The sequence below is a fragment of the Alligator mississippiensis genome, chromosome 3, assembly GCF_030867095.1.
Source record: "Alligator mississippiensis isolate rAllMis1 chromosome 3, rAllMis1, whole genome shotgun sequence".
NCBI lineage: Eukaryota > Metazoa > Chordata > Crocodylia > Alligatoridae > Alligator > Alligator mississippiensis.
In genome coordinates this window covers 64,636,481-64,650,939 of record NC_081826.1, presented here as the reverse complement: position 1 = coordinate 64,650,939, position 14,459 = coordinate 64,636,481, and the positions used below count along the sequence as shown (strand labels likewise).

The 14,459-nt window shown below is 42.8% G+C and overlaps 1 protein-coding gene across 9 annotated transcripts in view; it reads right to left on the bottom strand.

The window, feature by feature from the left end:
• Window positions 1–718: 718 nt before the first annotated feature.
• Window positions 719–14,459, bottom strand: part of PDE7A (phosphodiesterase 7A) — a 123,076-nt gene continuing 109,335 nt past the window's right edge. For all 9 annotated transcript variants that reach the window (XM_019498527.2, XM_014606884.3, XM_014606885.3 and 6 more), the window contains 6 exons: window positions 10,765–10,896; window positions 10,401–10,492; window positions 9,689–9,833; window positions 8,425–8,521; window positions 4,060–4,140; window positions 719–2,500 (listed from right to left, as the gene is read on the bottom strand). In XM_019498527.2, coding sequence (XP_019354072.1) covers window positions 2,289–2,500; window positions 4,060–4,140; window positions 8,425–8,521; window positions 9,689–9,833; window positions 10,401–10,492; window positions 10,765–10,896 — 759 coding nt within the window. In that variant the 3' untranslated portion in view covers window positions 719–2,288. The remainder of the gene's footprint in view (window positions 2,501–4,059; window positions 4,141–8,424; window positions 8,522–9,688; window positions 9,834–10,400; window positions 10,493–10,764; window positions 10,897–14,459) is intronic.

Below are 14,459 nucleotides of genomic sequence, written 5' to 3'. Positions count from 1 at the left end.
TTTTAAGTGGTCAGTGTTTTAAATGTTTTCAGTCATAGTAAATGTTTATTCACAATTTTCAAAACCGTTTGCAGTTTTCACAATTGACCCTAGAAACAAGAGACTCCTCTTTCTGGCATTATAGGAAGTAATACTCTTAAGACATAATAGCTTGGTGACTAGAAATTTGGCAACAAGCCACATACCACAGCACCAAAAGACGAAGACATTTACTTCCTAAGCTAAAGAAAGACCTGTTAATATCAAGAATCTCTCTCAAGCTTTTTTTCCTCCAACCTGCAACTAAAATCTTGTACATCATGCTTGATTCTTCTCTACTAATGAGAATGATAAGAAACTTAATATTAAAGGAAGCAGGATTGGCTAGAAAACAATCCCCATAAAAATGGATTTAATTACAACTTATTCAAAATCTGCATACTGTATTTTGAAATTGGAGAGACTTAACCCACTGAAATAGAAAAGGATAATAAGCAGCCAATTATAAGCTAAGGGACAACAAACAAAACAGTCAGAAATCCATTTTAAGTGACCTGTAATTGCATCTGAAGGCAAAGGTTGAAGACAAGTTAGGACATAAAGCCCGCATGACAGTTTCCAGAACTGACATGACAACTTATAATGGGGTTAAAATAAAGATTTATTATGAAAGATGACTGCAATCTTAATTCTCACCTTGTAATACTGGAATCAATTGTAACTTAAATGTACAGCAGCATAATGTGAAAAGTTTTTTATTTGTTAAAAGTTAACAGCAACAGGCACATATTAAAATGAGTATGGCAAAGCCTTTACAAATGGCTTTACACTGAAGCTCTCCCAAAAATGGCTGTTGCAACAAACTGTAAACAAAATTAATAAACAGTCTTTTACAGTAATAACAAGGGAAATACAAATGAACTAAAAGAAAGCACCAGTTTCTCTCAAACTAGATAACAGTTGTGCTTACTTTACTTAAAACAATGTAAAACAAATTACAAAAATGGAATGTTTGAAGTTTAAAATTAGTCCTTAAATTTTGTCCTAAAAAACATTTCTCCTTTTCACATCAAAAACCCATAAATGGTTAATGTTTCAGTAGCGGGAGGAATAAGTAAACAATGCACTTTTTTTTTTTGTCTTTTTTTTTTTTTCAATCAAAAACGAATTTGGTCACTTAGCTTTGTGCATAGTTTAAGGCATCTGTAGCAATTTGTTACAGGTTCCTCCCAATGTGGCTGTTCATGAAATTGTCACATTCTAAAAGAATAAATAAAAATGTTGCCATTCAAACCCTTCCCCATCCCTTCCCTCCCCTCCCCTCCCTTCCCCCACGCACACTCACACACCCACACATACTGCAGCGAAAGGGGCATTTGTACCCTTGTTCTGAAGGACACACTTCCCATCCCATTTTATTTCAGATTGGCAAATACCCTGAGCTGATTATGGTGTTTAGACATTCCACCTTTTTCTTGCATGTGCAGTTCAAGTGTACAATAGTGAAAACAACATGCAATGTTTTCACTGCAGAATCGCAACACAGTTAGGACTGTCCTCCCCCCACCCCCCTCCCCAAATTCAGAAGTGTTTTCTGCTTTTAAAAAACTGCATTCCCATACAGCACTGGAGTAAAGCTTGGCTGTGCTCTATGATGAATGCTCCATTCCCAGTGCACAAACACAATTATGGCAAATGGGAGGCTTTTCTGGCATCCAAAGAAAGAGCTGCAGTCCCAAATTCGATTTCTTTTAAAAACCAAAAACCCAAGGTTAGTGGTTCCTTCACAGCCAGGTGCAGAGGGAAGTCTAGAACCAAGAGTTTCAGAGTAGGTTTGTAAACATCAAGTCTTGCCACTGGCAGCAGAGGATGGGCACTTCACATTTCCAGATTTGAAACAGGGACTAAATGGAAGGGTATGCTTTGCACATGTTTATGGGAAGTCTTGCAAAACTCCAAGATAAATGGAAATACCCATGTCAAGTCTCGGTTCTGAAGACCTTATTTCAAACTCTAAAACCACGTGTGGCGTGTAATAAAACTTTTTGTATCGTTCCATCAAGGATCAGTCATTGCTGTGCTTTGCATATTCAAGGTTCCAACGAAAGCCAACTGAGGCATATGTATGCATATTGCTCTATGTTCAGATCTTGCAATTAAAAATTGGGTTCAAATGGTCTGTTAAAGGAAAACTTGGAAATAAATAATGCTGGCATTGTTTATACTGAAACCTTGGGCAGTCGTACGTTTTTCCTCTAACCCCAACTGTGCAGATACCAAGAGGCAGTTTTGTCATGCAGATTCTGAGGTCAGGACAATCGATTTTCCTGAGGTAATATGTCTGAGTCCATTTCCTCAAAAGCAGGATCTGTATCATCACCACTGCTGGACTGTTCTCTCTGCATTCCCTTCCAACTAGCTTTATTCAGTCCCAGATGTCCAAGCATTGTCTGTGACAACCTGGTATTTGAAAACCGGGCCCACTCTGCAAACAGTGGCTCCACTAAGTAAGTCATAAAACCTTTAAAGAAAAAAAAAAACCTAAAATTAAAAGCAGGAAAGAAAATGCATTTTCAAAGGGCTATAGGAAGTGATGTAGGAGGTCAACAGTAATATACTGGGGAACTCTTTTCTAATTCAGATATACTTATAAAAAACCATCATCTTCCAACATTCTAAGAACTAGGACTCTTATTCAAATATAAAAATAAAATCCATAGAAATAACAGAACTGTCAGTCAAAAGAATGGCACTATACTACATAAGGAATTAACAGATGAATCCTGTTCTTGCAAAGCAGTGGTTAAATAAAGGACAGAAGAGAAAAAGGAGAATACTAACAATCAGATTTGAATTAAGTATACAAACTGGATTAGAAAGATGATAATTCCAACAGGGAAAAAGGTTAAATAACCAATTACCAGACAGATTATCTTTACTATACTATAAAACAAACTAGATTTTCCTTCAACATTGCTAAAGGAAGACTGCCAAAATATGACCAAACAAACCTGTATATCCTTCAAAGTAAAGATGCCTAATAGTTGCACTAGCAGCTACCAGGCTAAAAAGCATCACAGTGGCTGCGTCTATACAAGACGCTACTGTGCAGTCATTACCATGCATTTATTTAATACTTGTATAAACAAGTACTAAATAATGTGCAGTAACTTAAAGTTACTACACAGTAGCACCAGCAAATGCCTTTTTAGTGGCACTACTATGCAGAAGCATTGCACCATGGTTTTTGCCAATTTTTTTACCCCATTTGTTAAAAATAATATGGTTAGCTTTTAAGCAACTGTATTATGCACAGTTAAGACAACAATGTATAAGATAGTCCTAAAATTCTTCAAATTTCCCATTTCTCTATAGAATAAAATTGCAAATTATGTCCAGCGTTTAAATGTATTACTTTGCACAATAAAAACATGTTATAAGGTTTTAGTCTGTCTGTATACAAGAAAAGCTTTGGAAAAATATTTTCACCTCTGTTGCTGGTTTAAATCTAGCTCAGGTTATCAGTGATCAAAGGTAACTTAATGGCTGCTCATCATCATGCAGTAAATTTGTGGTGCCCCTGCCCCACTTTTTTTTTTTTTTTTAAGGCTATCAGGCTATCTTTGATTGTTCCTAACAAAAAGGTTGTCTATGTTCAAAAAGGCTAAATCAACTGGCACTCTCACTGGCAGCCTTTCTAAAGATGCCAGGACTGAATGGGTATGGAGAATGAATTGGCTTCTTGAATCTGGAGGTGGTCATTCCAAGGTAGGGGGTTGAGCATATTGGAGACGTTGCAAGGGAAAGTTCGCAGTGATGCTTGCCATGTCCATCCTGTTTCATGAAGAGACAGAACACTCCAGTCTCTGCAACTATCAACTTAGCACCTAAATTCAAAAGAGAAATTTTAAAGAAAGAAATAAAAACTGTATCTGGTGAAGAAGTGCTGCCAAAGGAATTTAAAGAGGATACAAATAGCAGGATATGCAAGTAAAGATACTTTCCCTTCCATTAATAACCGCGTTCTTAAAAGGGAACTACTGAAATAGTTTGAACTATTGACATATAATTAGTGATTACCAATCTGGATGTTAGCAACAGTTTCTGACTGTCGATCGCACAGCGGACTCACACCCAAGTGATACTTTTTTTCAATATCTCCTAAAGAAAAGAAAACATAGAAATGGACACATTCTAAAATCAATGTGTTGCATACACAAGTGAATAGTCAAAAACCTGAAGTGTCAAACACTAATAGAAATGGATTTCCTAATCATGACAGAATAGGTCTGTATCTTCAGAGATACTTTGGACAGGACGTTGTCTATTCATGGTAACATCTTGTACTGGTTTTACTTACCTGTATAAAAAAAAAAAAGAAAATGTGTTTTACCTTGTACTCAGAAAAATATATCCACTGACATCACTAGGTTATATCCATTCCAACACAAACAGTAATAGATTAAAGAAAAACTCCAAGTAGTGAAGTATGTCAATAGGGAAATTGCCTATTTTAGAATCTGCCAAAAGAAAATATGACAATCTTCTTTTTCCTTACTACTATAATGGAAGTGAAAGATTCCCTTTGGACAGTGACAGCAAAAGGGGTAATTCTGTCTTAATAGCTGCAAATGAAGTTTTCAGATGAAAGTATTCAATTTTGTTCAGTCTTGTTTTGTCTTTTAGATCATAGAGTCTTCAGGGGAAACTGTTTTTTTGTCTTGTAAATGCTGTGCCCAGTCAAAACACAAAATATTAATGATTGCCGTCTTCACCAACTGTTCCCTTATCTCTGCAAAACAATTACTGTTCCTCAATATAAAGCCAGATAAACCTAATGCCAAGCTTACGTGGGAGAATGCATACATGTACTCTTTTCTCTCACTTTAAAAGAATCATAGTGTGCTGTTCAGTCCATTTGTCCATTTAAATCTTTCAATCACTTGATGCCAAGGTTCAGATGATTTATTAACTTGCCTATACTATGCAAAAGCTTCCTTTAATAGGCAAAATTCTGCCCCCGAAAAGTCTATTCACCAGTCAATTCATCCAACACATTCTGAATCCTCATAAAAGAGAGGCATACCAGCCCTAGAGATCACTTTGAAAAGAAAGTAAATACAGCTGTTAAATAAACCTAAAGTTTTTCACCAGTACAATTCACATGCCCAAACATACAAAACCCTGTCCTTGTAATATGGATGGAAGAACTCAACTTTCTCCAAAAAAAAGTGCAATCCAAAATCCTGTACAGCATCAACCTGTTGTAATCTAACCACCTAGAGCCTTAACAAGAACTCAGGATGCACAAGTTTCATCTCAGATCGATCTGCCTGGCCACACCATGTCAACAAGAGTATTCTGGTTTGTTCCTAGATGGTATATTTCTCCCAGATTCAAAGCTCATTGCCCTTCACACAGGGCTTGGGAAAAAAGGATCTGATACTAGACTTTAAAGAACTTATAGAAACAGAAGTACAAGGCTACCTGGCCTCCATTACAGTAGTGAGAAACAGACTGTTGGACTAGAAGTGCAGGCACACTACACTTTTACACTAAAATTAAGTAGTAGGGCTGTGCAAAGCTTCGGTCCCCGATTCGATTCAGTGGAGATTCAGCTTGATTCAGTGGCCAAAGCTCCGAATCCAAATCGAATCAGAGGACCCTTTAATCTCTCCGAATCAAATTGGAACACTCCAAATCAATTTGAAAAGATTCAGAAAGATTTGGAGATTCGGACATAGAGACATCTTTAAATGATTCTTCTACATACCTCGAGGTAGCAGGGACTCATGAGTGCTGCAATGCTGGGGTGCATGGAGTGTCCCACAGAAATATGGGGGGCTCCCAGCACGCTCAAGAGCAGACCCGGAAGTGGACCAGAAACAGTTCCGGTCCACTTCCAGGCCTGCCAGAAGCACACTGGCCCCTCCCCCCCACCCCATGTTTTCCCAGCTCAGGTGACTGGTGCACCTAGGGTCCCCCTGTGGCCAATTGCCAAGCCAGGGAGGCACGCTCCTAGGCAGACCCGGAAGTGGACTGGAAGTACTTGCAGTCCAATTCCAGGTTTGGCGCTCAAGAAGTGGAGCGTCCCCCCCACACTCCTGTGGTCCACTCCATGTGCCCCAGCATCACAGCATTCATGAGTCACACCTGCTACCTCAAGGTACGTAGAAAAAACTTTTAAAGCTGTGTTTATGTCCAAATCGCTGATTCTCCGAATCTTCAAATCTTCAGATTCTGACACATCGAATCAGGGACAGTGATCCGAATCAACTAATCGAATCACTGTCCCCGATTCAGGCCAAATCTGAATCTCATAGGGCCTGCTTCACACACCCCTAGTAAGTAGTACATCTGCTCTGAACACCAGTACAGGTTTCCCTTGATTTATGCGGTTTCTTCATATGCAAATTCATTCTTATGTGATGAGCATATTTAGACCCATAATTCGTTATACGCGAGGTAAATTCGTTCGTATGTGATCAGCGTAGATGTGTCCTGTCCTGTCCCCCCCCCAGGAAGTACATCTGTGGGGGGAGGGGAAAGGGCCCCACTCACCCCAGCCCTGGCTGTAGTGGCTCCAGAATCAGACAGCACCAGCTGCCTGCAGCTACTGGGCTGCACTGTGCTCCACCTGTCCCCCCACACCTGGGCTCACCCCCAGCTCCTGGGCTGTGCCATGCCGTGATACAGGCAGCTGGTGTTGACTGCTCCCGGGGCCATTCCAGCATGGGCTGGGGTAAGTGTAGACAAGTGAAGCCCCAGGCAGCACGGAGCACAGCATTCACCCTAACCCCAGCTGCAGTAGCCCCGGGAGCAGTCAACACCAGCTGCCTGCACCAGGTCATGGCGCAGCCCAGGAGCAGAGGTGAGTAGGGACAGGGGGAGCACGGTGTAGCCCAGCAGCTGAAGGCAAAAATCAGGGTTGCTTTATGTGAATTCACTTTATGCACCATTTTCCACAATGCATGTCAGCAAATATCAAGGGAAACCTGTACTGTAAAACTCTGGAGGCAATTGCCCACTATAGGTGCTCTTACAGAGCCTCACCACTAGGTGGCAGGCTACCCCCAACTGCAGACACTGGTGTATACTCTCAGCAACTTTGAAGGCTCTCTTTAGCCCACAGGGAACCACTTATACCACTCCAAAAATGTGGAATCTTCTAGGGCTTTTCTTCCATTGGCTACTAACTTATTGTAATTTCCACAGTAGTTTTCACTGTTAACTGTGTAGATTCACAATTAACTCATGGACATGGAATTGCTTTGGCTTTGGGAGCAGGTGAAAGCAAGTTTCGGAACAAATTAAGACAGATTTGTATCCTGGAATGCTGAGATACCATTGAAAAAAATTAAAGCAGTAATTAATTCTACTAATGGTTTAGCTACTACCTAAAATGCCAAGGTTTGTAAGCACAGTTGAAATTCATGCAGTTTGAACCTACACAGGCAAAAAGTAACATACAAATAAACAAAACTATTCAGATTAAACTGTAACTGATAGTACAAAAACAGCTTTTCAGACAATGTGATGCAAGTTCATTTAGATGTGACCTTTCAGATGTGTTTTCCCCACCTCATTAAACCTAGGTTCTACCTGATGCTTTAATATTTTGAGAGCTAATTCCTTGTATTACAACAGAATCTGAAGCCTTAAAGCATTTTTTAATGAAAAAATAAGAAAAGCAGGAACATACATTCATCCTGGTATTGGTAAATGTAATTGAAGTAACAGGCATGTGAAAGGCTTGGAGAGGATGTGTTTCATAACTTGAGGATCATTCACCAAGTACAAGCAGTCAAGAAAATTTTTCATCTGAACTATCGTTAGGGGTGAGGAATATGTTCCAGCTAAAATATAAATCAAGAACTGCCATAGCTATCCTATTTACCCAAATCTAAGACAACCCCCCCAAAATTAAATTTTATATATGGAAGAATTATACATTTGTTATAATTTTCTAGGTATAGAATCTAATTAATCAGAGAGTTGTCCGATTGGCCAGGCCTGACAATAAAGGGGGAGAGAAGGATGGGGGATAAGAAACTGCAGCAGGCAAGTAGAAAGATTAACAGGGGGCAAGAGGCTGCTGTGGGTCTGACTGGCCCCAATCCAGGCTCAGGACCAGAGCCAGAGCCGCAACAGCCATCTGGCTCCCCCCACCCGCCCCCACTTTGTATGTTAATCTAACTCAATGGGCTTCCCCCCCCCCCCCATGCTGACGGGGAAAAAAATCTCACCTTAGATTTGAGTAAATACAGTAGTAAGTAATGCTCATGGCCTCTTTCAAGAATGTAACCAGTGGAAAGGGTGGTGGTGCGGAAAACTTTCATCCTAAACGTACACCCTTTATTCTTTCAAGATGCTATGGCTCCCGTGACTATTTATCTGATGATACAATTATACATCCCACTGTCACCAAATCAGTTTTCTACTTACCTTGATGGAAGAATTCTTCTGTTACTTTTTCGCTCCACTGCTTACTTAGCTCCCAAGTCCGACATGGATTACAAATATCAGCACACTTCAAAGCCATCTAATAAATGACACAGCAGTATCACTTACATTATATTCACGTTCAGAAACATGAATCAAAACCTCTGAATAGCCGCCATCCTCAACATTTTGTGCTTTTTTTTAAAACTACTTAAAGTCTGCCACTTTTGCTTTGCTAATTACATGGCAGGGAGCTATATCTAGGGAATTATAGGGCATCATGAATGGTTCTGAGTCATATTGAAGTAAAACCAATTAGTTCCATAATGGAAAAAGTAAATGAATCTGAGCATCTGAAAGGCAGCATATTCAGTACATATAATATACACTAAGTATGGTACAATAAGAAATGTTAAAGAAACAGTTAGACTTCACTAGAAATCAGAAGGAAGCTTACTAGACATAAATTAAACTGCTCAAAAATAGTTTTTAAATATTTTAAATATTACCCTGCCAGCTTCCTAAATGTATAACTGCACAGGACACTTTAAAGAGTTAACTGATAGTTTACTCCCAAGTACTAGTCATTTTAGCAGCACTGGAATAGTATAGTCATGACAAGAAGTAAACTGAACTAACTGTTGACAAAACTGAAGTTTGTTTTAGCTGAATTTTTGTTAAAGTTCCACCAGGTTTCTTGCTGTTCATTATATTTTTCGATCAGAATGACTAATGTGTAATCATAGGACTTCTGCATGTCTTAGAGGCCCTTTTCTCCACCTCCATTTCCATTATGCTCAAAGAAATTTTTTCATCCTGTTCTATTTATTGTGAGGTGAAAAACCAGGGATTCAAAAAAACCACCAACTTTGAAAAGATGATATGAGCATCCTCAACTATTTAAGTACTAATCTTTGAGAGGGGTAAACACTGAGCCACAGGTGGTAAAAGGGAACTGAAGGACGGTCAAGGTGACAATGCCATCTGCATGTCCTCAGCTGAAAACAGAAGTCAGCGCACACACTGTGCTAACAGGAACTGCTAGTGAAAATTCCATTTTGCCATCCCTGCTATTCCTGGTCTGTAAACAGACAGCACAGCTTAAGATTTCCATGCTGTCAATTTGATATTTTCCAAAATCTAAAGAACATTAACACCCCTGGCTTCGCTTTGACAGCAGACAACCTTTATCCTGGAAGAAAAAGTATTTGAAATGATTTACTTCCAAAATAAAAATGGCACTTTCAAAGATATTGCAGAAAGTTACCTGCAAAATGAAGTGACGATGGCTCGCATCCTCTAAACATAAGTCCCCTCTGTCCAAATGGGTTCTGAACACAGACAGATATTCATTTTGCTGACTGATGTCTGTGGCAAGAATGAGAGCACCTATCTGGCTTTCCATCAGCTGCCTGAAATAATTGAACATAAAATATTTAAAAAGGCAAAAATGAAAAGTCAGCATTGAACTGATATTTAATAAACAAGGTGTATTATACAGATGTACAACATCTTGTATATTACACCAAGGTAATTTGTAAAATATTACCAAGGTGTAATATACAGATGTAAGTAACAATGACCCCGAGTTTAGCATTTTGAAGAGTTTTATATAAAAAAAATTCTTCTTGTATTCCAACTATTATTAAAACAGGTGAGAAGAGCCACAATTAAAAATACAGACTGGTACAGTCTAGTTCACAAAGTAGTTATCCTTTGAAAAGCAGTATATTCTTGTAATCTAATCAGATACTTGTGTTTCAATACACTTCCTATTATAAAATGCTCACAATAAAGTTTTCAAACATTGTACTTCAACACCAATGTCATTTAACAGATCTTGCTACAAATCTGACTATTCAATGGCGATTACAAATTAGTATACAATATCCTAACACCACACTTCCTCTCCAAAGCTGTTCATCTCATGCATAAACTGCATCTAACTTCAAGTAATGCATATGATCTGTACAACATACCTATTTTCTAGTGACATGTGTGCAAATAAACCAGACTCTCTCAACAATCCCACTGCTGATCTCCAGTGGTGGTTTTCCAATACTGAGGTATTCTACAAACAGAAGCAGGTATCAATCAGTTCTCTCTTCAAAAAATTAATTTAAAGTCTTGTACCACTATAGTACAACACCGCCTTATGTTCAAGATTTCCAAGGTTTAATACTTCTACTTATGCTCACGGTTTGCATTTATTGTTCCCATTCAATGAGATAAAACATGGCAGGTTCAAAATCTACTAAAGTTACAATTTTACCATTAATATTATTTTTGTACATTGCAAATGTATAATACTTGGTTCTCATAACCAACATACCTTCCACTCACCTTATACAGAGTTGCTAAGTAATGGTTTGTTTTAATAAGGAAAGGTTGATTAACACCTGGGTGATCCAAATCATGTGTGGCAGCTGCAATTAAACTGAGCAGAACATCCCATGGAGTTAGAGATTTGGAAAGCTGTAATAAATGAATCAGTATTATTCATATGAACATTTCCTACCATTTCACTTCTCATAGCCAATATTCAGTCCATGAATGAGTAAAGTCACCAAAACAACATCAGACCAATCCTTTATATAGTGCTATGAAAGAAAATCATCACATAAAAGTGAACAGGGAAAGCAGAGAAGCATGTATGTTCTTTATTTTTTAGTGTAACACCACCGCTGGAGCCAGATAGTTCGGAGCTGCACCTATGCCACATACCCCAGCCACCAACTCCTCAGCTGCAGCATGGTTGCACAACTTCCAGCCTGTGGGGAGCTGTGCTATAGCCAGGCATCCACCACTTCTCTCTACTCCTCCTCACCACACCCCCTTCTAGCTGTGGCATGGGCACAGCTGGAAGCTGTCTGTCTCCAGTGCCATTCCCCAGTAGCTGGAAGCTGCACCCCCACTGCATGTGATAGGGAGGAGGGTGGAAGCATCAGTAGTGCAGATGCAGTTTGCAGGTGCCCAGCCCCAGTGCAGCTCCCCACAGGCTGGAACCTGCACCCGTGCCCATGCCCTAGCCAGAGAACACTGGGCTGGGAGAAGTGACAGTGGTGCAGGTACAGCTTCCAGCTATCTGCCTCAAGGGCAGGCATGGGGAAAGCTCCCTGCTGCCAATGTACCACCAAAGCCACCCCAGCCTACATTAGACTGGAGCCAGGTTGTTCTGGTCAATGGCTTGTAAAAGGTTGCTAGCCCCAGTCATAAATGGTAACGCATCGCTTGAAAAAACAAATCAGTGGTGGTTCTTGGACCAAGGTATTTGTATGTTTTACTGGTAGACCAACAAACAATTCAGCCACTCAGATGCCACAAGTTTGTGATACAATCAGTTAGCATGTTTGATGGCTACCTGAAAGGCTGCTGGTTTGAGTATGCCTGGTTAAAATAATTTAGATAACAAGGACAATTCTTGGAGTTGTCTCAGGTTCCATCGTATGATACTTTATATAAAAATCTCTGTGCCTCGTTCTTCTATTTTACACAAGGATAAAATCACCAAACAGCAATTGTTTTCATACGTTGTACTGCAGTGCCTGGAAAATTCTAGGACTTCTGAGATGTAACTGCTAAAAGACTGGTCAAGAGTGTGCAGTACCAAATCAACTTTGCTCTGTTCACCAAGGGGAAGGGAACTGCATAACAGTTCAGGGGAATGAGCATGTGGCATGATGATGAAGAACATGTGGCAGAGCAAAGTCGTGTGAAAGCAGGTACTAATAAAGCTTTGTTCTTGCTCTATGCTAATGATATTTGTCTAGAGTTTCATGATGTATTCACAGACACTAAACTACTAGAAAAACTCTCCAGTCCAAGAAATGTACACATCAGTGTTGGATCAGAAGCTGGCAGCAGTCGCAAGCAAGCACTGACTTAGGGTGGGCAATTATTTCAGGCTGAGGGCTGCTTACCAAGTTGTGGCAAGCTGTCAAGGGCCACATGGGTAGCCCCACCCCTTGACAGGTGCCTCACCCCTTGGTCACCATCTTGGAGACCAACGTCCGAATGTCTAGGGACCAATGATCCAGGGCCAGCACCGAGGGGGCCCAGAGCAGGGTGCAGGCTGGCAGGGGTCTGTGGAGCCAGACTGGGCTGCACCGGCAGGGAGAGGGGGGATCTGGCCCAGCTCCATCAAGCCCCTGCTGGCCGGGACCCTGTACCCTTGCTGCCCTGCTGGCCCTGGGACACAGGTGCGGGCCCTGCTCCCGCACCCACTCACTCCCAGTGCCCCCCAAATCAGCGGGACAGGTCAGGGGCAGTATGCAGCCCAGACCCCCTGCTCGCTGGTGTCACAACCCAAAGTTGTGATTTGTTGTTTGTGTGTGCTTCGGCAATGCTAAATTATGTTCCCGCTAAAATTACAGCTTCCTTGCACAGTGGAGTTCTCTGCTGCGGAAGAGAACTCGGGTGCAATGGGGAATTTCCCGCCAAATTTGCAGCTTCTTTGCATGGTGCATTTCTTTTGCATCTCAGAGATGCACGGTGCAAAGGAGTTCCCGCCATTTGTATAAGAGTTCGTGCCACGTTATTGGGCAACTCTAATATATGCACACGTGGCGGCTAGCGATTGGCTTGCTAGCCGTATAAAGGGCTTGAGTGGTTTCCGCCCAAGTTGGAGGACTCCACGAACATCAGGAGAGAAATCACTTGGAGAGAAATCACTTAAAGAGCGTGAAGATCTCCAAGCGCTGTGGATCCTCACGGACCCAATGCATTTCTTAAGCAGGCAACAGAGGTTTAAACAGCCTCTGGCCTCTCCCCGTCGCCAAGCGCAATCCTAGACGTATCCCTTTCCTATATGCTCAATTTTCGAACCCACGGAGCCTTAAGAACTCCGGGGCCTGAGAACCGAACAGAGCCCACAGAGCTTCGATAACTCCGTGGGAAAGAATTGCCGAACCCGCGAAGCCTTACAACTCCGGGGCCAAAGAACCGAATTTGTCGTAGTCCTCCAACGAGGATTTAAGCGGAGCTGCACCTGGAAACTGTCCAGCCTACACCGCGACCATCTTGGGTGTAAGTAAATAATCTTTCAATCAACCATTACGCCTCTGTGACTAATTCTAGCCTGTGCGTGCCTTGCCGCCATGCGGTTTCCTCCGGCCCCGCGTGCCCAGGCTGCTGGCCACAGCCCGCGTGCGCGAAGACAGGCCCGGCTCGCCCCCAGCCCGCACAGCCGGCAGGGAAGGAGCTGGTGCTGAGCACAGGAGAAAAGCGGCCCCTTGCCTGCCCCGTGGCCAGGGCTACCTGCTGCAGCCGCTCACAGCCTGCATGGGGCTGTCCTGAGCAGGCACAGGCAGCCCCACACGAGCTGCGAGCAGCTGCAGCGTGGGGTGCCAGCCACAGGGCAGGCGAGGGGCTGGTTTTCCCCTGCACTCAGCACCAGCTTGTAACCCAGCCCCACACTGGCTTTGGGCTCGCCCGTCGGGGCTGTGCTGCGGTAGCAGCAGCTGCAGCCCCTGCACTTGCCATGCCGGGCAGCGTTTGCTGCTGCTGCCCAGTGCGCAAGCTCCGGGCGGGCAGCAGCAGCAAACACTGCCCGGCACGGTAAGCGGAGGGGCCACAGCTGCTGCAGCGCAGCCCTGACAGGTGAGCCCAGAGCCAGCACAGGGCTGGGTTGCAAGCTGGTGCTGAGTGCAGGCGAAAACTGGCCCCTTGCCACCCCGTGGCCGGCGCCCTGCGCTGCAGCCACTTGCAGCTCACGTGGGGCTGCCTGTGCCTGTTCAGGACATCCCCGCATGGGCTGCGAGCAGCTGCAACAAGGAGTGCTGGCCACGGGGCGGGCGAGGGGCTGTTCCCCCCCCCCCCCCCGCGCTCAGCACCAGCTCGTCCCCTGCCCTTCCCCACACTCCTCCCCCACCTTACCTGAGTTTCTGGCGCTGGGCAGCCACATAGTCCCAGGCCAGAAGCCCCTGCTGGGGCTTCTGGCTGGGGGGTGGCGGGAGGGCCCAGGCGGGCCCTGCTGTTGCAGGAGCTCTCCAGGGCTTCCCCTGGGTCCTACTGCCCTTCATTCCTGTCATCTTTGACAG